General features: G+C 39.7%; 1 protein-coding gene across 6 annotated transcripts in view; it reads right to left on the bottom strand.

Annotated features, from left to right (window-relative positions):
• The window catches only part of LOC143890004 (transcription initiation factor IIA subunit 2), a 28,054-nt gene extending 5,757 nt beyond the window's left edge, over positions 1-22,297 (bottom strand). Inside the window, exons 1-3 of one of the 6 annotated variants that reach the window (XM_077394475.1) lie at positions 22,140-22,297; positions 6,303-6,458; positions 6,169-6,219 (exon numbers count right to left, since the gene is read on the bottom strand). In XM_077394475.1, the coding sequence (XP_077250590.1) occupies positions 6,169-6,219; positions 6,303-6,431 (180 nt within the window). In that variant the 5' untranslated portion in view covers positions 6,432-6,458; positions 22,140-22,297. Of the gene's footprint in view, positions 1-6,168; positions 6,220-6,302; positions 6,459-6,558; positions 6,570-22,139 lie in introns of those variants that run through there. The other 5 variants (XM_077394477.1, XM_077394476.1, XM_077394479.1 and 2 more) reach the window with 5 other exon arrangements.
• Positions 22,298-23,725: the final 1,428 nt, after the last annotated feature.

Genomic DNA, 23,725 nt, shown 5'->3' with positions numbered 1-23,725 from the left:
TTTCTGTCATTGTATTTTAATTACATTGGTGTTCCATGTTGTATCCTCATGCGGACCACCTCAGTCACCATGGGAGGTTCTAAACAAAGATTTAGGTCAAAAGAACAAAATTTTCTTGGACAAAGGATTTCTACACCAAACTTGCAAACTTTAAATATATATAATATCATATACACCAAAACAAGCAGAGAATGCCTAATGACGAGAACACCTTTATGGAACAGGAAAAGTGTTATTACAACAAATTAAATAGATTATAATAAAAACAAATCCCATCTCAAGACAATGAAAGGATAAAGGATAAGTATATCACAATGAGTTAATGAGAATCGCAAGGGCCCACTGAAAGACACAAAAGGTGAAGTAAAATTGAATGAGAGATGGGCGTGTTCCTTTTTCTTCTCAAAAAAATAAGATATGGAAGCAACGGCGCACCATGTAACATGATAGCCATAATTCTGCTTGAGAAACTATCAGCAGCAAACAGATAAGGAGCTCCCAGTTGCTTTGATTATCTTTTTATGACATTATCAATTAAGATCATATGAGAAAATTTGAAGGACCAGACAGACCTCAGGAGATTATGGTCATTGGTTAAAGAACTAAGATTAATAAGTGATGAAGACTATTGTCATAAATAAGAACAGATACAGGGTATGTAATTTTAAGTTTACAGCCAGGCTTGTTGAAGCCCATGTGGGACACATCACGGAGCCATGGGGTGCACATCATGGTGTTTTGATCTAATAATCAACGTCACTATGTTCTAATCTAAAATCACAAATATAAAGAGGAACTCACCTTCTGGAAAACCTGAAAATGGTTTTTGCAGATTTTAACTCTAATATCTCCAAGGATTTATTCTATTCCATTGGCTGCACATCATGGTGTTTTGATCTAATAATCAACGTCACTACGTTCTAATCTACAATCACAAATATAAAGAGGAACTCACCTTCTGGAAAACCTGAAAATGGTTTTTGCAGATTTTGACTCTAATATCTCCAAGGATTTATTCTATTCCATTTCATTAATCCAGACACACACATGAGAGCATAAAATGGAATTTCTTTTTTAGAGGCAGATTTTGTTATGTGGGAAAAAAAGGGTTGTCCAACTCAACCACCAGCAGAAAGCATTAAAAAGCTTCAATGACTTAATCATATAAAACATGGATTACCCGTTTTCAGTCACTCTCCACTGGTACCATCTATCTTTCAAAAGAATGAGTATTTTTTTTTCTTTTTTGAATGATTTCAAAAGAATGACTATTTGGTTGCCTAATTCCTCCTTTAGAGCCAACATGGATGTGTTTAGGATTTGAACGTGCAATGATTAACCACATTATGGGTCATTTCTCTAACATCCTAATTCCAGATATAGGTTTCCTCCAAGTCACCAAAACTCCATGCCACCTGATTAGGATTTAGAAGGGCTCTTTTTAAGACACACACTCCTCGATTTTTCACATTATACGAGGGTGCACGTATCGTCAGTTACACAAAATGACCACATACATCTTATTTTATCCATTTCATTAGCAAGTACTTTAGATTGTATTGGTATTTTGGAAACCCTTTAAGCTGGTATGTTGGATAATATGACCATGGCTAGGGTCATCCAAGGCACGTTAAAAAAGAAACCACCTTCCAGTACAGATATTTTGAGAATATGGATGATTGCAATATCCTACTGCGAATGCTCACAGGGTATATTTAGAGAGGGAACCCACGGGATTTGAGAATGTAGAGCCTGGATACTCCACAAAGAAAAGATGCTTAGGGAAAATAATCCAATTGTAACATACTAAAGGATGTTGATTAAATCCAAATCTACGGCTGAAACTATGGACCACTTAACAGGTGTGAGATTAACTTGCTAATAATTTCAAGTTTTCAACCATGATCATGTAAAAGCTAGAGAGAGGGCATCCATTGCCACAACCTTAAGGCATATTGAAGAATCTAAACAATGGTGCGCTATAGGGACTAATGAAAACAATCTTGTTGAGAAGCACGCTTTAATCCAACCACAATGTAGCTTTCAAAATCCTGCATGATTTGTCGTACATTCCATCCGCTGAGAAGCATGATTTAATCCATCCACGCCATAGCTTTCAAAGACAACATCAAAAAACAAAAATTAAATAAGTCCCTCGGGGGGAGCTGATCAGACATCGACATCTCATCCCTCTTCAGTCTTCACTCCACTCCTAGCCATGGAATCCAACACGTTATTGGCAAAGCAAGGAAAATGTTGACATATCGTCACATACTAGTTGACCAAGAATCTCCTCAAAAGCAACCGAAAATCGCCACAAGAAATCAATGATGCCACTAGCCTAGTGGATGATGTTGAGGGAGTCTCCATCGACCACTAGGACATCAGGGAGAGAAGAGTCTATGAGACAGATCCCCTATCCCAAAGCACAGATCTCAGCCTTGTTGGAATTGGCAACTCCTATAGGGCCACTGGCTGGAGAAGGCCCAACTTACCATACCGTCAAAACTATGGAGTAGCCCACAAATGTTCGCACATTTGCGCTCTACATTCACACTTGTGCATCTTCCCCTTTCTACTAATAATTATTTCGACTCTATATTACTATGAATAAGGTATAGAAACCTCTTTCCAAATGACCAAATAAACATACGTTAACCTTTTGCTTCTCTGCAGGAAAAATCAAACAATGCATTGCTACTTACGATGTTTGAATCAAAACAATGAAATAAAATATAATAATTAATTTACAAACATTGCACTGGTTACCATCATCCTAGGAAAGATGAGAGGATTTTTAACCATGAGGATAATCTTGATAAAAGATGCTCAATAACTAGACTATACCATGCTCTAACAACATGCCCTTTTTAAGTGGACAACCTCACTGCCGGAATAAATGGAAAGGTACTACCTAGTGGTACAGTCAAAATAGGAGATCTCAGCATGCGAGTTACGAGAAGTGTAAGCTATAGAGGAGTTGATGGACCACATTTTTTATTCATTTCACAGTGGTAAAATAGTATGCACCCTAAAGGTGGCAAAGTTGATGGGAAGGTCGGGCGGGGCGGGGTATTGGGTGACTTGGGTGACATCTTGCATTGAGGATATATCATGTAGACGATGCTCCTACTCGTAATTGTGTAGGAGATTTGGAAAGGAAGAAACAAAGGATATTCAAGAACCAGCTTGTGTCAAAGAAGATGGTGGAGAAAATAAAATAAAATAAAATCATCATACAACGGCAGATAACAAGGTATCTTGGGGTATCACAGTTAGTGACATGCTAAGAGACTGGAAGATAGTGAACACTAGCGGAAGGAAAAAAGAATGCACTGTTTTTGTCAGCAAACCCTTCAATTTGATCTTTAAAGATTGATGGGTGGTCAAGCAGGGTTCTGAGGGCTTTTATTACTGGTGATATCATTAGGTGAGGGGAAATTGAGGTGCTATACATGGGCAAGTTGAGATTAATAATTCAAATGAGATCGAAGAGATCTATTTGAGGGCATAAAGATTTTTCTCATCATCATTGCCCAGACCCATTATATAGAATAGAAACCAAGTATATGTGATGCAGACATAGTCAACGGTACCAATGTGCCATCCCTTGGAGGTTAGCTTTCATTTTTATTTTTATTTTTCTGAATGGTTGGAGGTAAGCTTTCATAATCAAGAAATGTCTAGATTAGGCAATGACCCTTGAGGTCTTTCTCCTCTGTTCTAAGAGAGGTAAAAATCCCACCAATAACTTCTAACTCTCGTTTAGGGGCTCATTCAACAGTAGGGGACAGAGAGAGGGGCTAATCATTTCCATTTTCCTGATTAAATTCTTTCTTTTGCACAATTTTCAATTAGGAGAGGATCCCTTCTTTCGGTCCCTCACCCCAAATGAGGATACGTAATTTCCATGGAAGAAAGTGCGGAAATATGCACGTTCTAAACAAAAGTGTGGAAGAAAATTTATACACATGACAGAGGTTGAAGCCAAGGATGCTCCATATGGAAATCAGGAGCATCATATGTAAGGAGGAAGACGAACGGAGCATATGACTGATTCAGGATGGAGAGGGTTCAGCCAAACTCGGTACAGAAGCTCCTGGAAAGTTGGAAGTGTCAACGCTTAGGCGCTATGGGGTGGATTGGTGGAGGCGGTAAGGAAAGAGATCATAGACTATTCCATTGAGATTATATTCTAGGTGGAGTGAGATCCTAGTGGGGAGAGCCCAATACAAGCTTTCGTCTAGACAGCAGTGCTGCAAAAAATTAATACCAGGACAGGATGAAGCAAAGGAGGTTCCATTTGGCTCGTAGGTGCATCACATAAAAGGAGGAAGAAGAGAAGAAGGTATGTGACTGGTTCAGGATGAATAGGGCTCAGCCAAACTCGGTAGGGAAGGTGCTGGAAGGATGGAAATGTCGACACTTAGGCCCTGTGAGGTGAGCATTGTGGGCCATGGTCACATTTTGCAGTTTCGTGGGGCATAAAGAATGAGTGTAATGCACGTACATTCAAAAGAAAAGTCTGCTCCTCCAACTGCATGGAAGATCAAGTTCTCAATAGTCCAGGCATCAGTTAGGAAAGAGTTCATGGAGTATTCCTTTGATATTACCCCCAGGAAATGGAGTGAGACACTAGTGGGGAGATCCCTAAGGAGAAAATCAGGTTCAGATGGATTCCCCCACCCCCAACCTCATCAAGCAAAATTCTGACGGAGGAATCACAGCTCGCATCGAGGAATCACGATTCCGAATAGGGAATCTCAATACTTCCCCAAAAAGTGGGAATCGCGCTTCCATTCATGCTTCCCCTGACGCTTCCCCAGACATTTCACGCTTCCCACTTCCACCATCCAGGGAGCCTTCGCTTCCCGCTCCGCCAACCTTGGGCTGAACAGACTTAACAGAGGTGACGGTCAAGGTGTTCTTCATTGGAATCAGACTGTTCTAGGCATAACTGACTCGAGGTTAATTGTTGAGGGAGATTCGGCAAATGCTATTACATGGACAAAAGGAGATAAAACAGGTTCTTGTAGACTATATCAATATGTTAGTGAAACTACGAGTCTTGTAAGGGCCGAATTGAGAACTTCATTCAAATCTCAAGGAGTGCCAATGAGCGTGCTAATAAGCTCACAGAATCCGGGGTGCCTAGACCTGCAATGCACTCACGGAAACTAGGGGTCCAACAATGGTCTAGTTGGGTCGGGTTGAAACCAGCTCGAACCCGACCCGAAACTCTACACTGTCAACCCAAACCAGACCCGACTCTCAACCCGATGAAGGTGAACCCGACCCAGACCGAAATATTAATATCTCAACCCGAACCCGACACGATTTCCCAATTCGGGTCGGGCTGAGTTGGTTATGGTGATATCTTTCCCCTTTAGGTATTTATGTTCTAAAACAACATAAAAGAAATATCATTATACAAAAAATGTTGGGTTTTGATGTGGGTCGAGTCAACCCGAACCCGACTCAAACACAGCACAACACGTGATTTTTCCAGGTGGAAGCAGAACCAAGATGCACCCCTAACGAAAACTACTGCTTGGTGAGCTTTGACAGTAAAACTTAGCTTAGCTATATTAACAAATTTCTACGTTTTCAAAAAAAAAAAAAAAATTGTAGGAGAGGATGTACTACTTTGAAGGAGTTTCAATCACATTTTAGTAATGCCAAACCAACCAAGTTCGTCAAGATGTAGCCTCTTGCACACCTAGGAACTCTGTTCTTGTAAAGCGCCTCAATCCTGCAGAAGATTAAAGACCTTTTTCCTTGCATTCTTACAAAATGGAGATACTTGAGGATGACATGTAAATGCAACACACATAGCACATAGCAAGACAACTCTTTTTTCTAAAAGGGGCTAATCTTCATACATCTAATCAAGGATGATCACTCCTTGGAAAAAATGGTACAAGTATACGAAACTCCACTGTGTTACTCATATTATTAATGTGGCGTACAACCTTACTTATTAGGGCTACCACCACAAGATGTTTTTGTGATTGCAAGAACATATGAATGGATGTTAATTCATAAGAACTCAATATATAAAATTACCAACAGCAATAACAACAATAGATAAGAATTCCCTCCAGTAGTTATAAAAATATATAGAATCAGTTCAAAACACAATTCCAAGGAGCCTGCCCAAACGCTTACCTTAATAGTAACCTTGCTCTTCACTTGGGTTTCCAGCGCTTCCGTCATAGACTGCAATCCACCAACAAACAAAACTAAATTAGACAAAACAAAATTTGCAGTTCCCCTATAAGGAAAACTAGCCATGATCTCACCTTGTCAAATTGAACCAGAACTTGGATCGCAAGCTCCGGACTTAGAGTTCCATTAGAGACCATCTCATCCAAGGTCTCCGTCAAACACATGCCAATAGTTGACCGCCGGTACAGCTCGAACGTCGCCATCTCTTCACTCGATCTGCCAATTGCCTACTAAAAACTCAGAACATTCCATCAAATTTACATTCCCGTCTATGTAACCCTATAATTATCAGAAATTCAAATAAAACAACAAAACAAAACAAAGAAAAAAATGAGAGAAAATCCAAGGGAACTGACTTTTCCTTAAAGTATCAGATCAATTTCTCAAATTTACATTCCCATCTACGTAACCCTATAATTATCGGGAAGTCAAGAAAAACAACAAAACAAAAAAACAAAAAAGAGAAAAAAATCCAATGGAACTGAACTTGCCTTAAAGTTACAGATCAATATCTCAAAACAGAGTACAGGAACCTTTTATTCTGATTGAAGTACCGTGTGTGCAGAAATCGAAACCCTAGAATTTCAGAGAAGTGTAGAAGGTGAAAAAGATAGAAAAGTTTAATGGAACTAAAATTGCCTTGAATATCAGATCAATATCGCATGATAGAGTATGTGAATCTTTTAATTTATTTGGATTGAACTATAGTCAGTTCAGAAATCGAAACCCTAGGAATTCATAAAAGTTGAGAAGGTGATTAAAAAGAGGCAAAAATAGAGAGCGGGGAAAATCACCTCGAAAGTCGTTTGAATTTCTGTTGATGGCAGTTGGAAGATAAGGAGAGGGAGAACAGAATTTTCTTCTCGCCCTTTTATAGTCTCGGAGATCTTAAACGCTCCTTATATATGCATCCCAGAATTCCCCTGCTTATGTATGGGGGCTTAATTCTCGCAAGAGTCACCTGACAGACCAAATGCTTGTGTAAACCCTCTTACCTCGTTACACGTGGCAAGTTGTTAGGCACAGCGCTCGTGCAGCCGAAAAATGAAGTGGGGCAGATGTGAATGAATGATCTGAACCATTCACTTTTGGGGCTATTGGATGATCTAACCCTTCGATTTGTTAGTCCCATATTTGGATGGCACCATCATGAAAACTTCTGATATCCAATCGTTTAGGATCATCCAATGGCCCTCATTTTTTTAAGGTACGGCTTATTTACTATGGAGCCTGAAAAAGAAATGGTTTTCTTCGCATAGAACTAAGAAATTATAACTCAAACTAAAAAGGAAGAGTCTACATAAATAAACCTAACCTTAGAAAGTGTATTGAAAAATCATATTGGGCTGACATAGCAGCAAAAATAATGGCCAGAAACTCAAATAACTCTAGGGAAAAAATGAAAATTTAAACAGGGTGGCAAAGGACCTCTCTGATAGACGGCCCGCAGAAGGAAGATGCCAAGGCGGAGTGACAATGGTTCGAACTCTCGCCCAGCATTCCTCCCCGAATGGAGGCCTCCTGAAGTGCATGACGCCATCTCCTGAAAAGACCACTTAACATCTTGTCAGTATCCAGCGCTGCCACCGCCAGCTATTGTGTTAGATCCCGCACCTGCTAGCCACCAACGTGTCACCACATGGAGAGGCACAGCAATATCCCGTCGAAATCATCCTCTAGGGTCGTACGCGCATAGCCTGCAACGCCGGCGTCTCCAGCGATATTCACAGCTCTATTCTAAAAGGCGGCCGCCTAAGCGCTGGGAACAGAAAAAAAAGCCTCGCCCAGGCCCTGGGCGTTTAAAAAAGCGGTCTCACCACCTGGGCGTTATTAGGCGGCCGCCCAGGCGATGAGGCGGCGCCTAGGCGCTGAGCGTGAACCTGGGCGGGTTTAAAGACTTGGATGAAGATAGAGTCTTGGTCTTGGAGGGAGAGGACAATGATTGGTGAAGACTGAAGAAGTGCTTCAATTTTAATCTTTTTTTTGTCATGGATTTGTGTTGTATTGTTAAATACTTAAATTATTAAGTACTTTATGCTTAATTTCTTATTATGTTTTTGACTTTTTGTTATTATTTAATATTTAGTGCTTATGCATAAAATGGTTTGGATTGTTATGTATTCAAGTATTTATATTTTATATAAAAAAATACAAGATATTATGAAAATATATTAATATCTAAAAAAATGAAAAACGCCTAAAAATGCCTGGGCTTCGCCTTTTATATTAATAAAAATGGAGGTCAGTCAGCCGTCCAGCGCTTTTTAGAACACTGATACACAGTGCCACGTTACTGTCACTTCGCCCAAGAACTCAAAACCTCCATAGTAAGGAGAACTCCCCCTTAAAAGAAAGTAGAGAGGGACAACATAGCTCTCTCTCTCTCTCTCTCTCTCTCTCTCTCTCTCTCTCTCTCTCTCTCTCTCTCTCTCTCCAAGAAACTTCACTCTACAAGTCTACAGACTAACCAGGCAACTTCCCTCCGTAAACACATTCTCATGCGTGCCCCCGCCCCAACATACGACGATTTCTCGTTTCTCCTTTGTTTAGCTCTCCTATTCTGCGTCTCAGTCTGACTTGGGTGTCAAAGGATGCCCCGAAGTTCCGACTTTGAGTGGTCCTTAACCAAACTAACCTTCCTACCATCGGAACCAGCACATTCGGACCATTCGCACTCACGCACAAAATTCGAGTAGCATCAGGAAACAGTAGTACGACATGACCTGTGTCGATACCAATCACTCTCGCAAAAAATTCAAGCAGCATCATGAAACGATAGCACGGCATGAGACAATCCGTTCCTGTAACCAAATTAGGAAGATTCTGCTTGCCAGCTCTGTGTCGATACCAATCTTCATCACGAGGTCCTGCAAAGCTGCAACCGTGAGTGGGGTTGAATGATCAATGTTAAATTTTCATTTTTTCCCCAGAGTTATTTGAGTTTTTGGCCATTATTTTTGCTGCCCAGTATGATTTTTCAGTACACTTTCTAAAGTTAGGTTTATTTATGTAGACTCTTCCTTTTAAGTTTGAGTTATAATTTCTTAGTTCTATGTGAAGAAAACCATTTCTTCAGGCTCCATAGTAAATAGGCGTACCATAAAAAAATGAGGGCCATTGGATGATCCTACACGATTGGATATCAGAAGTTTTCATGATGGTGCCATACAAATATGGGACTAACAAATCGAAGGGTTAGATCATCCAATAGCCCCAAAAGTGAATGGTTCAGATCATTCATTCACATAAGCCCCACTTCATTTTTCGGTTGTAGGAGCGTTGTGCCGAACAACTTGCCATGTGTAACGAGGTAAGAGGGTTTACACAAGCACGTGGTCTGTCAGGTGACTCTTGCGAGGATTAAGCCCCCATACATAAGTAGGGGAATTCTTGGATGCATATATAAGGAGTGTTCAAGATCTCGGAGATTATAATGTTGTGTTCTTTTGTTTACTTTTCCCCCTCTTTTCCGTGGAAACATGCCTTTTATCTGCAGAAAACCCAAAAAAGTGTGTTTCGTTAGTTTCCACAGAAACTAACTTAAATGACGTGGAATTTGAAAAAAAATAAGTGTAAAATCCACTTTCGGACTTTACCCCTTCTCGTTCCCGACCTTTGCTATCGGAAACCCCATCTTTCTCTGACGTTTCCACGACTCAAACCCTTGAAAGCCTCTCTCGCTTCTCTCTCTCACAACGAACGAAGACCTCCCTCGACGGCTTTGGCTCTCCGGCTCTCCCTCGACGGCTCTCGGCTCTCCGACTCCAACCCTCTGGTACTCTCGCTCCAGCTGTCTCTCTCTCTCTCTCTCTCTCTCTCTCTCTATTTGTGCGTAGGGTTTCAAAGATTTTTTTTGGTCTGTGATTTTGTAGTCTCAGATTTGGGGTTTGTGATGGGTTTCGAACTAGGGTTTATGATTTAATGGGGTTTCTGATTTATGGTAGGGTTAGGGTTTCGAATTTTGGATGGTAGGGTTTATGTTGTGCTAATTGGTTATTTCTAGGGTTTTGCTAAAATGAGTTGGTTATTTGTAAGGTTAATTATATTTGTAGGTTTATGTAACTGATTTGTTTGGTCTGTAATTTTTTTGGTCTGTTTTTTTGTAGGTTTATGTAAACTGATTTGTTATTTGTAGGGTTTATGTTAAAATCAATTTTAGGATGGTAAGAAATCATTATTTGTTTTTCATGTTGGGTTTATGAGAAGGGACTTGTGCTAACAATTTTATGGGGTTTATGCTATTGATGCTAACTGTTAGACATATAGATTTGTGAAAACTAATTTGGGTTTCAGATAGGTATGGATTTGGGTTTCGGATATGTGAGTGATGTAATGTTTTTGGTTATGCCATTCTCCTGTTGCATTATCATCTTTCTTAATCAAAGCCCCCTTCAACCCTTGTTCTTGTTAATCATATTTTTTTGTTCTTTTCCAGGTAACCATCCTACTGTCGATTTCCCTCCTATATTTCCTAAGGTTTGTTCTAAATTTCCTTTTTATAGTCTTGATTTTTTCTATAATTTTTCTTTTGTGTTACAAGCCCCATTCCATGTCGTGTTTGGGGCTTGGTATTGCGTTTAATGTATTGTAAGCCCCATTCCATGTCATGTTTGGTGCTTCTTTTTTATTTGCTAGGTGGTATTTGTGACAACTTGATTGGCATTGTTATTTTTCATCTTTTGTTTGTGATAGTTTTCTTATTTTGATATGCAAATTGTAAAACATATGTTGGACCCACTTATTTTAAACTAGGTTTTATGTAGGCATCATTCTGCATGTTAGTTTGTCACAGTTTCTATTTAACAAGTTTCTATTGAGTTTCCCTGCAACGAAACACATATTTCTGTTAGTTTCTGTCAGCTTTCTGTTAGGTTTCTGTGCAACGAAACGCTCATCTGACAGGTTTTCTATCAGATTTCTTTTCCTTTCCTTTCCTTTCTGCCACGTCAGTTTCCTTCACTTCCCCCTTCCCTTCCCTTTCCCGACAAGAGAAACCGAACTTGCCTAAAAGTTACAGATCAATATCTCAAAACAGAGTACAGGAACCTTTTATTCGGATTGAAGTATCGTGTGTGCAGAAATCAAAACCCTAGAATTTCAGAGAAATGTAGAAGGTGAAAAAGATAGAAAAGTTTAATGGAACTAAAATTGCCTTGAATATCAGATCAATATCGCATGATAAAGTATGTGAATCTTTTAATTTATTTGGATTGAAGTATAGTCAGTGTAGAAATCGAAACCCTAGAAATTCAGAAAAGTGGAGAAGGTGATTAAAAAGAGGAGAAAATGGAGAGCGGGAAAAATCACGTCGAAAGTCGTTTGAATTTCTGTTGATGGCAGTTGGGAGATGAGGAGAGAGAGAAGAAGAGAATTTTCTTCTCGCCCTTTTTATAGTCTCCGAGATCTTGAACGCTCCTTATATATGCATCACAGAATTCCCCTACTTATGTATGGGGGCTTAATCCTCTCAAGAGTCACCTGACAGACCACGTGCTTGTGTAAACCCTCTTACCTCGTTACATGTGGCAAGTAGTTCAACACAACGCTCGTGCAGCCGAATAATGAAGTGGAACCGATGTGAATTAATGATCTGAACCATTCACTTTTGGAGCTATTGGATGATCTAACCCTTCGATTTGTTAGTCCCATATTTGGATGGCACCATCATGAAAACTTCTGATATCCAATCGTTTAGGATCATCCAACCTCATTTATTTAAGGTACGGCATATTTACTATGGAGCCTGAAAAATAAATGATTTTCTTCACATAGAACTAAGAAATTATAACACAAACTTAAAAGGAAGAGTCTACATAAATAAACCTAACCTTAGAAAGTGTATTGAAAAATCATACTGGGCTGACATAGCAGCAAAAATAAAGGCTAGAAACTCAAATAACTCTGGGGATAAAATGAAAATTTAACATTGATCATTCAACCTCACTCACGGCTGCAGCTTTGCAGGACTTCGTGATGAAGATTGGTATCGACACAGAGCTGGCAGGCGGAATCTTCCTAATTTGGTTAAAGGAACGGACTGTCTCATGTCGTGCTATCGTTTCCTGATGCTGCTCGAAGTTTTTGCGTGAGTGATTGGTATCGACACAGGAGCTGGCAGGCGGAATCTTCCTAATTTGGTTACAGGAACGGATTGTCTCATGTCATGCTATCGTTTCCTGATGCTGCTCGAATTTTGTGCGTGAGTGCGAATCGTCCGAATGTGCTAGTTCTGATGGTAGGAAGGTTAGTTTGACATGTGATCTGAGCTCACGGACAAAGGTTAAGGACCACTCAAAGTCGGAACTTCGGGGCATCCTTTGACACCCAAGTCAGACTGAGGCGCAGAAAAGGAGAGCTAAACAGAGGAGAAACGAGAAATCGGCGTATGTTGGGGCGCGGGCACGCATGAGAATGTGTTTAAGGAGGGAAGTTGCCTGGTTGGTCTGTAGGCTTGTAGAGTGGAGTTTCTTGGAGAAGATGGAGAGAGAGAGAGAGAGAGAGCTATGTTGTCCTTATCTACTTTCTTTTAAGGGTGAGTTCTCCTTACTATGGAGGTTTTGAGTTCTTGGGCGCGAAGTGACAATGACGTGGCACTGTGCATATCGCTGGAGACGTCGGCATTGCAAATCATGCGTGTACGACCCTAGAGGATGATTTTGACAAGATATGCATTGTGCCTCTCCATGTCGTGACAAGTTGGTGGCTACCAGGTGTGGGATCTTGTACTATGGGGGCAGGATCTAACACAATAGCTGGCGGTGGCAGCGCCGGATACTGATTAGACGTTAAGTGGTCTTTTCAGGAGATGGCGTCATGCGCTTCAGGAGGCCTCCATTCGGGGAGAAATGTTGGGCGAGGGTTCGAACCAATGTCACTCTGCCTTGGCATCTTCCTTCTACGGGCCGTCTATCGGAGAGGTCCTTTGCCACCCAGTTTAAATTTTCATTTTTTCCCCAGAGTTATTTGAGTTTCTGGCCATTATTTTTGCTGCTAAGGTTAGGTTTATTTATGTAGACTCTTCCTTTTAAGTTTGAGTTATAATTTCTTAGTTCTTTGTGAAGAAAACCATATCTTTTTCAGGCTCCATAGTAAATAGGCCGTACCTTAAAACAATGAGGGCCATTGGATGATCCTAAACGATTGGATATCAGAAGTTTTCATGATGGTGCCATCCAAATATGGGACTAACAAATCAAAGGGTTAGATCATCCAATAGCCCCAAAAGTGAATGGTTCAGATCATTCATTCACATCGGCCCTCACTTCATTTTTCGGCTGCACGAGCGCTATGCCGAACAACTTGCCACGTGTAACGAGGTAAGAGGGTTTACACAAGCACGTGATCTGTCAGGTGACTTGCGAGGATTAAACCTCCATACATAAGCAGGGGAATTCTAGCATGCATATATAAGGAGCGTTCAAGATCTCAGAGACTATAAAAAGGGCGAGAAGCAAATTCTCTTCTTCTCCCTCTCCTCATCTTCCAACTGCCATCAACAGAAATTAAACAACTTTCGAGGTGATTTTCCCCACTCTCCATTTTCGCCTCTTTTTAATCACCTTCTCCACTTTTCTGAAATTCTAGGGTTTCGATTTCTGCACTCACTGTACTTCAATGTAAATAAATTAAAAGATTCACTTACTTTATCATGCGATATTGATCTGATATTCAAGGCAATTTTAGTTCCATTAAACTTTTCTATCTTTTCACCTTCTACACTTCTCTGAAATTCTAGGGTTTCGATTTCTGCACACACGGTACTTCAATCCGAATAAAGGTTCTTGTACTCTGTTTTGAGATATTGATCTGTAACTTCAAGGTAAGTTCAGTTCTATTGGATTTTTTCTCTATTTTGTTTAGTTGTTTTTCTTGACTTCCCGATAATTATAGGGTTACGTAGATGGGAATGTAAATTTGAGAAATTGATCTGATACTTTAAGGAAATGTCAGTTCCATTGGATTTTCTCTCCTTTTTTTCTTCGTTTTGTTTTGTTGTTTTATTTGAATTTCTGATAATTATAGGGTTACATAGATGGTAATGTAAATTTGATGGAATGTTCTGAGTTTTTAGTAGGCAATTGGCAAATCGAGTGAAGAGATGGCGACGTTCGAGCTGTACCGGCGGTCAACTATTGGCATGTGTTTGACGGAGACCTTGGATGAGATGGTCTCTAATGGGACTCTAAGTCCAGAGCTTACGATCCAAGTTCTGGTTCAATTTGACAAGGTGAGATCATGGCTAGTTTTCCTTATTGGGGAACTGCAAATTTTGTTTTGTCTAATTTAGTTTTGTTTGTTGGTGGATTGCAGTCTATGACGGAAGAGCTAGAAACCCAAGTGAAGAGCAAGGTTACTATTAAGGTAAGCGTCTGGGCAGGCTCCTTGGAATTGTGTTTTGAATTTCTGATTCTATATATTTTTATAACTACTTGAGGGAATTTTTATCTATTGTTGTTATTGCTGTTGGTAATTTTATATATTGAGTTCTTATGAATTAACATCCATTCATATGTTCTTGCAATCACAAAGACATCTTGTGGTGGTAGCCCTAATAAATAAGGTTGTACACCACATTAATAATATGAGTAACGCAGTGGAGTTTCGTGTGCTTGTACCATCTTTTTCAAGGAGAGATCATCCTTGATTAGATGTATGAAGATTGGCCCCTTTTAGAAAAAAAGAGTTGTCTTGCTATGTTATGTGTGTTGCATTTACATGTCATCCTCAAGTATCTCCATTTTGTAAGAATGCAAGGAAAAAGGTCTTTAATCTTCGGCAGGATTGAGGCGCTTTACAAGAACAGAGTTCCTAGGTGTGCAAGAGGCTACATCTTAACGAACTTGGTTGGTTTGGCATCACTAAAATGTGGTTGAAACTCCTTCAAAGTAGTACATCCTCTCCTACAATTTTTTTTTTTTTTTTTGAAAACGTAGAAATTTGTTAACATAGCTAAGCTAAGTTTTACTGTCAAAGCTCACCAGGAAGTAGTTTTCGTTAGGGGTGCATCTCGGTTTTGGTTCCACCTGGAAATATCACGTCTTGGGTTGTGTTTGAATCGGGTTCGGGTTGAGGTGGCGGGTTGACCTGACCCCACATCAAAACCCTACATTTTTTTATAATGATATTTCTGTTATGTTGTTTTAGAACATAAATACCTAAAGGGGAAAGATATCACCATAACTGACTCAGTCCGACCTGAATTGGTAAATCGGGTCAGGTTCGGATTGGGCTCGGGTTGAGATATTAATTTTTCGGTCTGGGTCGAGTTCACCTTCATCGGTTTGAGAGTCGGGTCGGGTTTGGGTTGGCAGTGTAGAGTTTCGGGTAGGGTTCGGGCTGGCTTCAACCCGACCCAACCCGACCGGAGTTGCACCCCTAGTTTCCGTGAGTGCATTGCAGGTCTAGGCACCCGAATTCTGTGAGCTTATTAGCACGCTCATTGGCACTCCTTGGGATTTGAATGAAGTTCTCAATTCGGCCCTTGCAAGACTCGTAGTTCCACTAACATATTGATATAGTCTACAGGAACCTGTTTTATCTCCTTTTGTGACTCTGTTCTAAAAGGCGGCCGCCTAGGTGCTGGGCGCAGAAAAAACGCACCGCCCAGGCCCTGGGCGATTAAAAAAGCGGTCTCACCACCTGGGCGTTATTAGGCGGCCGCCCAGGCAATGAAGCGGCACCTGGGCGCTGAGCGTGGGCCTGGGCAGGGTGGGTTTGAAGACTCTGATGAAGAAAGAATCTTGGTCTTGGAGGGAGAGGACGATGATCGGTGAGACTGAAGAAGTGCTTAGATTTTAATCTTTTTTTTGTCATGGATTTGTGTGGTATTGTTAAATACTTAAATTATTAAGTACTTTATGCTTAATTTCTTATTATATTTTTGACTTTTTGTTATTATTTAATGTTTAGTGCTTATGCATAAAATGGTTTGGATTGTTATGTATTCAAGTATTTATATTTTATATAAAAAATACAAAATATTATGAAAATATATTAATATCTAAAAAAAAATCAAAAAGCCTAAAAATGCCTGAGCGGCCTGGGCGCTGGGAGGTCAGTCAGTCGCCCAGCGCTTTTTAGAACACTGCTTTTGTCCATGTAATAGCATTTGCCGAATCTCCCTCAACAATTAACCTGGACTCAGTTATGCCTAGAACAGTCTGATTCCAATGAAGAGCACCTTGATTGTCACCTCTGTTGAGTCTGTTCAGCCCAAGGTTGCCGGAGCGGGAAGCGAAGGCTCCCTGGATGATGGAAGTGGGAAGCGTGAAGGCTCGGGGGAAGCTTCAGGGGAAGCATGAATGGAAGCGTGATTCCCACTTTTTGGGGAAGTATTGAGATTCCCTATTCGGAATCGAGATTCCTCGATGCAAGCTGCGATTCCTCCGTCAGAATTTAGCTGGATGAGGTTGGGGGTGGGCGAATCCATCTGAACCTGATTTTCTCCTTAGGGATCTCCCACTCTCACTCCATTTCCTGAGGGTCATAGCAAAGGAATACTCCATGAACTCTTTCCTAACTGATGCCCCGACTACTGAGAACTTGATCTTCCATGCAGTTGGAGGAAAGATGCTGACTTTTCATTTGAATGTACGTGCATTACTCATTCTATATGCCCCACGAAACTGCAAAATGAGGCCATGGCCCACAGTGCTCAACTCACAGGGCCTAAGTGTCGACATTTCCATCCTTCCAGCACCTTCCCTACCGAGTATTTGCTGAGCCCTATCCATCCTGAACCAGTCACATACCTTCTTCTCTTCTTCCTCCTTATATATGATGCACCTACAAGCCAAATGGAACCTCCTTTGCTTCATCCTGTTCTGGTATTAATTTTTGGCAGTACTGCTGTCTAAACGAATGCTTGTATTGAGCTCCCCACTAGGATCTCACTCCACCGAGAATATAATCTCAATGGAATAGTCTATGATCTCTTTCCTTACCGCCTCCACCAATACACCCCATAGGGCTTAAGCGTTGGCACTTCCATCTTTCTAGCAGCTTTTGTACCGAGTTTGGCTGAACCCTCTCCATCTTGAATCAGTCATATGCTCCGTTCTTCTTCCTCCTTACATATGATGCTCCTGATTGCCATATGGAGCATCCTTTGCTTCAACCTCTGTCCTATGTATAAATTTTCTTCCACACTTCTGTTTGAAACGTGCATATTTCCGCACTTTCTTCCATGGAAATTACGTATCCTCATTTGGGGTGAGGGACCGAAAGAATGAATCCTCTCCTAATTGAAAATTGTGCAAAAGAAAGAATTTAATCAGGAAAATGGAAATGATTAGCCCCTCTCTCTGTCCCCTACTGTTGAAAGAGCCCCTAAACGAGAGTTAGAAGTTATTGGAGGTATTTTTACCTCTCTTAGAACAGAGGAGAAAGACCTCAAGGGTCATTGCCTAATCTAGACATTTCTTGATTATGAAAGCTTACCTCCAACCATAAAAAAAAATAAAAATAAAAATGAAAGCTAACCTCCAAGGGATCGCTCATTGGTACCGTTGACTATGTCTGCATCACATACACTTGGTTTTTATTCTATATAATGGGTCTGGGCAAGGATGATGAGAAAAATCTTTATGCCCTCAAATCGATCTCTTCTATCTCATTTGAATTGTTTATCTCAACTTGCCCATGTATAGCACCTCAATCTTCCCTCACCTCTAATGACATCACCAGTCATAAAAGCCCTCAGAACCCTGCTTGACCACCCATCAATCTTTAAAGATCAAATTGAAGGGTTTGCGCCGACAAAAACAGTGCATTCTTTTTTCCTTCCGCCAGTGTTCATTACCTTCCAGTCTCTTAGCATGTCACTAACTGTGATACCCCAAGATACCTTGTTATATGCCGTTGTATGATGATTTTATTTTATTTTCTCCACCATCTTCTTTGACACAATCTGGTCCTTGAATATCCTTTGTTTCTTCCTTTCTAAATCTCCTACATAATTGCAAGTAGGAGCATCGTCCACATGATATATATCCTCAATGCAAGAAGTCACCCAATACCCCGCCCTGCCCGCCCATCAACTTGGCCAACTTTAGGGTGCATACCATTTTACCATTGTTAAATGAATAAAAGATGTGGTCCATCAACTCCTCTATAGCTGTCTTCTTCGTGTAACTCGCATATTGAGATCTCCTATTTTGATTGTACCACTAGTTAGTACCTTTCCATTTACTCCGGCAGTGAGGTTGTCCACTTAAAAAGGGCATGTTGTTAGAGCATGGAATGGTCTAGTTATTGAGCATCTTTTATCAAGATTATCCTCATGGTTAAAAATCCTCTCATCTTTCCTAGGATGATGGTAACCAGCGCAATGTTTGTAAATTAATTATTATATTTTATTTCATTGTTTGATTTTTCCTGCAGAGAAGTAAAAGGTTAACGTATGTTTATTTGGTCCTTTGGAAAGAGGTTTCTATACCTTATTCATAGTAATATATAGTCGAAATAATTATTAGTAGAAGGGAGAAGACGTACAAGTGTGGATGTAGAGCACAAATGTGCGAACATTTGTAGGCTACTCCATAGTTTTGACGGTATGGTAAGTTGGGCCTTCTCCGGCCAGTGGCCCTATAGGAGTTGCTAATTCCAACAAGGCTGAGATCTGTGCTTTGGGATAGGGGATCTGCCTCATAGATTCTTCTCTCCCTAATGTCCTAGTGGTCGATGGAGACTCCCTCAACATCATCCACTTGGCTAGTGGCATCATTGATTTTCTTATGGCGATTTGCGGTTGCTTTTGAGGAGATTCTTGGTCAATTAATATGTGATGATATGTCAACATTTTCCTTGCTTTGCCAATAACGCCTTGGATTCCATGGCTAGGAGTGGAGTGAAGACTGAAGAGGGATGAGATGCCGATGTCTGATCAGCTCCCCCCGAGGGACTTATTTAATTTTGCTTTTTTGATGTTGTCTTTGAAATCTATGACGTAGATGGATTAAATCATGCTTCTCAGCAGATGGATCGTACGACAAATCATGCAGGACTTTGAAAGCTACATTGTGGTTGGATTAAAGCATGCTTCTCAACAAGATTTTCTTCATCAATCCCTATAACGCACCACTGTTTAGATTCTTCAATATGCCCTAAGGCTGTGACAATGGATGCCCTCTCCCTAGCTTTTACATGATCATGGTTGAAAACTTGAAATTATTAGCAAGTTAATCTCACACCTGTTAAGTGGTCCATAGTTTCAGACGTAGATTTGGATTTAATCAACATCCTCTAGTATGTTAGAGTTGGATTATTTTCCCTAAGCATCTCTTCTTTGTGGAGTATCCAAGCTCTACATTCTCAAATCCCATGGATACTCTCTCTAAATATACCCTATGAGCATTCGCAGTAGGATAATGCAATCATCCATATTCTCAAAATATTTGTACTAGAAGGTGGTTTCTTTTTTCACGTGCCTTGGATGGCCCTGGCCATGGTCATATTATCCAACATACCAGCTTAAAAGGTTTCCAAAATACCAATACAATCTGAAGTACTTCATAAGAATACGCATCTCTTTCTTGGCAAAAAGCCGACTGAAAAGCTTGGTGAAAGACAGCCCCATCTTTGTGTCTGATGGGAAAAAAAATAAAAAAAATCAAATCCATCAAATGTTAATTATACAAGTAACGTGCATTCATGGTTGTGCATGAAGTTTTTTAATATCTTCACGACATACAATGAGAGATTGCCGTTGCTTGTGAGATAGATTTATAACACCAGCTTTTAGAGGTTCAGCTCCCCATCTTTGTGTCTGATGGGAAAAAAAATAAAAAAAATCAAATCCATCAAATGTTAATTATACAAGTAACGTGCATTCATGGTTGTGCATGAAGTTTTTTAATATCTTCACGACATACAATGAGAGATTGCCGTTGCTTGTGAGATAGATTTATAACATCAGCTTTTAGAGGTTCAGCTCACATCTCAATTGGACAGTACTCCGTGTCACAACTCACAGGACTCACAACCTTGAGGCCATGAGTTTGATCGCATTTTACACCCGGGGGGGGCACTGTACTGAGGCAGCCAGTTGAAACAGTTTCTTAATAATGGACAACTTTGGCCTTTCAAACATTCTCTCCTCAAAAACAGATAGTGCAGTGACCAAACTCAAACAAAAATCAAATCAGCACATATACTCTGATTTTATCTAATTGCAGGCAACAAATGAGCATGAGGTATAGTGATTGCATGAGGAATATCAATTAAACACGACACTCATATGCATCAGCTCATCCTTGAAATTTCATATACTATTCAATAACAAAAAAAAAGGAAGTTGAGCTAGTTAATGAATGAATATAAATGTAAATTGCAAATCAAATCCTAACCATTGCCAATGCATGTAAATGTTAGTAAATGAATGCACCAACCAAAACTTAAAAAAATGGAAAAAGAAAACAAGAGGAAAGTACTGGAATCTAAAATCATAGAGAAGATAAACGACAGGTCAAATCTAATTACAAAGAAAAATCATTTCAACCAATGACTTGCACAAAGGAACAGCAAGCAAGATAAATTTTGCCAAACATTATAATTAGAGTGGATTTCACCTCCGTCGTGACTAAGTGTGTTGCATGAAATCAGTCCATTCACTTTCCCATGAATGACTGAGATTAAAAAACCTGCTTTCAGTAAGACTAATCTCAGCCATGCAGGTGAAAGTGACCGGGTTGATTCCTCAAGACGCACTTAGTCACAACGGAGATGAAACGGCCTCTTACAAATAATATAATTTAGACGTCCAATTCTATACGACGACGTATGGGAATAAAAAAAACAATTAAAAGTCATTTCATATCTTACTCTATTAAAAAAAAACCTGTTACACCCTGAACAGAAGTAGATCTTCAGCAATTGAAGTTTTAAACAACATTGATTGAAAATTTTTTTGTTTCTTAAACAAAAAGAAATTTAAAAACATAACTTGGACTAACAATTTGAAAAGGACAGTACCTATTAATGGATCTTTATAAATTTAAAAACAAAAAAAACCGATTAATTAACGAATAATAAATAACATCGATTAATTAACGAATAATAAATAACATCCATCCCGAAACATAAAGAAACCATCAAAAAGTATTATTTTTGTGCACCAGCTTGCAGAAAAATCAAATAAAAAATACAATCTAACAACATGCACCAAATCCAACAAGAAAATCGACATCCTTGTATTCAAGGCATCAAATCATGCCCAAAGAATTGAAGCTCATCAACATGAACATAACATGAAAAATAACATTGCCACACAATCACCAATTACGAAAAAAGCCTTCAAAACACCAAATCAAGCCCAAAATTAAACCTCGTTTGCAGCAATCAAACAGTCAAAACACCATTTCGTCCATCAAAAAGAAAATCAAGCGACTAGACAATAAATTCAGTAAAATAAAAGAATAAACAACGGATTTTACACAAAATAAGACCTCATCCCACAACTGAGGGCTAAATATTCATTCCAGACCCTCGGGTAATACAAAAGAATCAAATCAGGCAGGAAATCCCACATACACAAAAGAAAAACCAACCAAAACCGGATCGAGCATGAAATTCAACCACAAACATGCAAATCCAGCAATAAAAAAACCTCTCCGTCCAACAAAAAGCAAATCAACTGAATCCAGCAAAAAATTCGATTAGATCAAAACAAAAATCCTAGCATAAAACCGAATCAGCCACGTAATTCACCTCATTTCCACAGATCGAACAGTCAAAACATGATTTCCAAACATTCCAAACACAAATCAGGCATGAAATACAATCAGATCGATATCCTTACACAGAATAAAGCACCAGATCTCAACGGGATATGCTTGAATAGAATTGCAAAACCCTAGAAATAGCTAGAAAAAAAAAAGAACGGGAAGAAAGCAGGAAAGAGATCTAGGGCTTACATGAGAGAAAAAGAAATTACAGGCGATCCGGGAGAGCAGATCTGAAAGAGCTGTCCTCTACAACCAAATTCTACGCAAATGAATGGGGGAGATTTTATAAGAGATTGGCCTAACGGCCGTTAACTCACCGTAAGTATTACTGGCCAAAACTGACGTACTACCCGACGGTCACCGTTAGCATTTGCTGGCTATCTTACGCTTCGCTTCAATAGTGTTGAAGATTCGAAAGTTCCAACTTGAGAAACTTTTTTTGGAAAAATGTCGAAAATGCCACTACTTGTTTTAAGGCTGGCCCACTGCCACGTGTTCCGTGATAGGATCTACGAATATAATTGGCTTGCGAAAATAAACAGCTGGACGCACTGCCACGTATTCCATGATCTCCGTGAAATCTTAAGCCCCTTTGATTGCCCCACCAAGATTTGCCATTACTCATAGATAAGTTTATTTTAGGGAAAATGACTAAAAAATAGGGCTTTCTACTGGTTATGACGTGGCAAGGGGACACTTTTCCAAATTACAAATTTGAAGTAATGTTGACTAGTTTTGATGGGTTTGGGACAAAAATGCCCTCACTGTAAATTACGTTAGTTTTATTCTCTTTTTTTTTTACATTCTCTCTCTCTCTACAAATACCTATTGCAGGCGAAAAATTTTCGGTAACTCTCTCTCTCTCGCTGCGAATACCCCTTGCTGGCGGGAATTTTCTGCCAACTCTCTCCCTCTCTCGCTACGAATACCCCTTACCGGCGGAAATTTTTTGGCAACTCTATCCGTCTCTCTCTCGCTGCAAATACCCCTTGCCGGTGGAAATTTTCCGGCAACTCTCTCCGTCTCTCTCTCTGCAAATCTCACCGGCAAATCTCTAAGAAAAAAAATTTCTCGGAACTCCGATATTTCCTCTCGGAATTCCGCAGTAAACAACACAGAAAAAAAAATTTGTTCGGAAGTCTGAGCTTTTCTCTCGGAATTCCGCAGCAAACATCACAGTTAGAAAAAAAAAATTTGTTCGGAAGTCTGAGCTTTTCTCTCGGAATTCCGCAGCAAACATCACAGTTAGAAAAAAAAAAGTTCTCGGAATTCCGAGAACTGTTCCAGGCGTGTTTAAAGCCCTGGTACGTGCGATTTTTTTTCAATTGCCCCTTCTATTTTTCATTCTTTTTTCCTTCTCTCTTAAACCCTAACTCCATTAACCATTTTCCCTCAAAATCTAACCCTAATACATCATCTTCTTCCTCCAAAACCCTCTTTTTTACTAAAAAACTCAAAACCATTGGTAATCCTAAATAAACAACTTATAAACACTCTAAAACCACTGCTAAGCCTATATAAACCACTTACAGACATTCTAAACTACTGATTACGTTATATAAACAACTTGTAAATACTCTAAACCACTGCTTGCCCCTATATAAACCACTTACAAACAATATAAACCACTGCTTACACTGTATAAACAACTTGTAAACACTTTAAACCACTGCTAAGCCTATATAAACCATTTACAAACACTCTAAACCACTGTTTAGCTTATATAAATCACTTATAAATACTATAAACCACTGCTTACACCTATATAAACCACT

The sequence above is a fragment of the Tasmannia lanceolata genome, unplaced genomic scaffold, assembly GCF_043159265.1.
Source record: "Tasmannia lanceolata isolate RefF3 unplaced genomic scaffold, GAP_Taslan_0.1 ptg000013l, whole genome shotgun sequence".
Classification (NCBI taxonomy): Eukaryota; Viridiplantae; Streptophyta; class Magnoliopsida; order Canellales; family Winteraceae; genus Tasmannia; species Tasmannia lanceolata.
The sequence above is the reverse complement of the archived record's forward strand: the minus strand, read 5'-3'. Positions and strand labels throughout refer to the sequence as shown.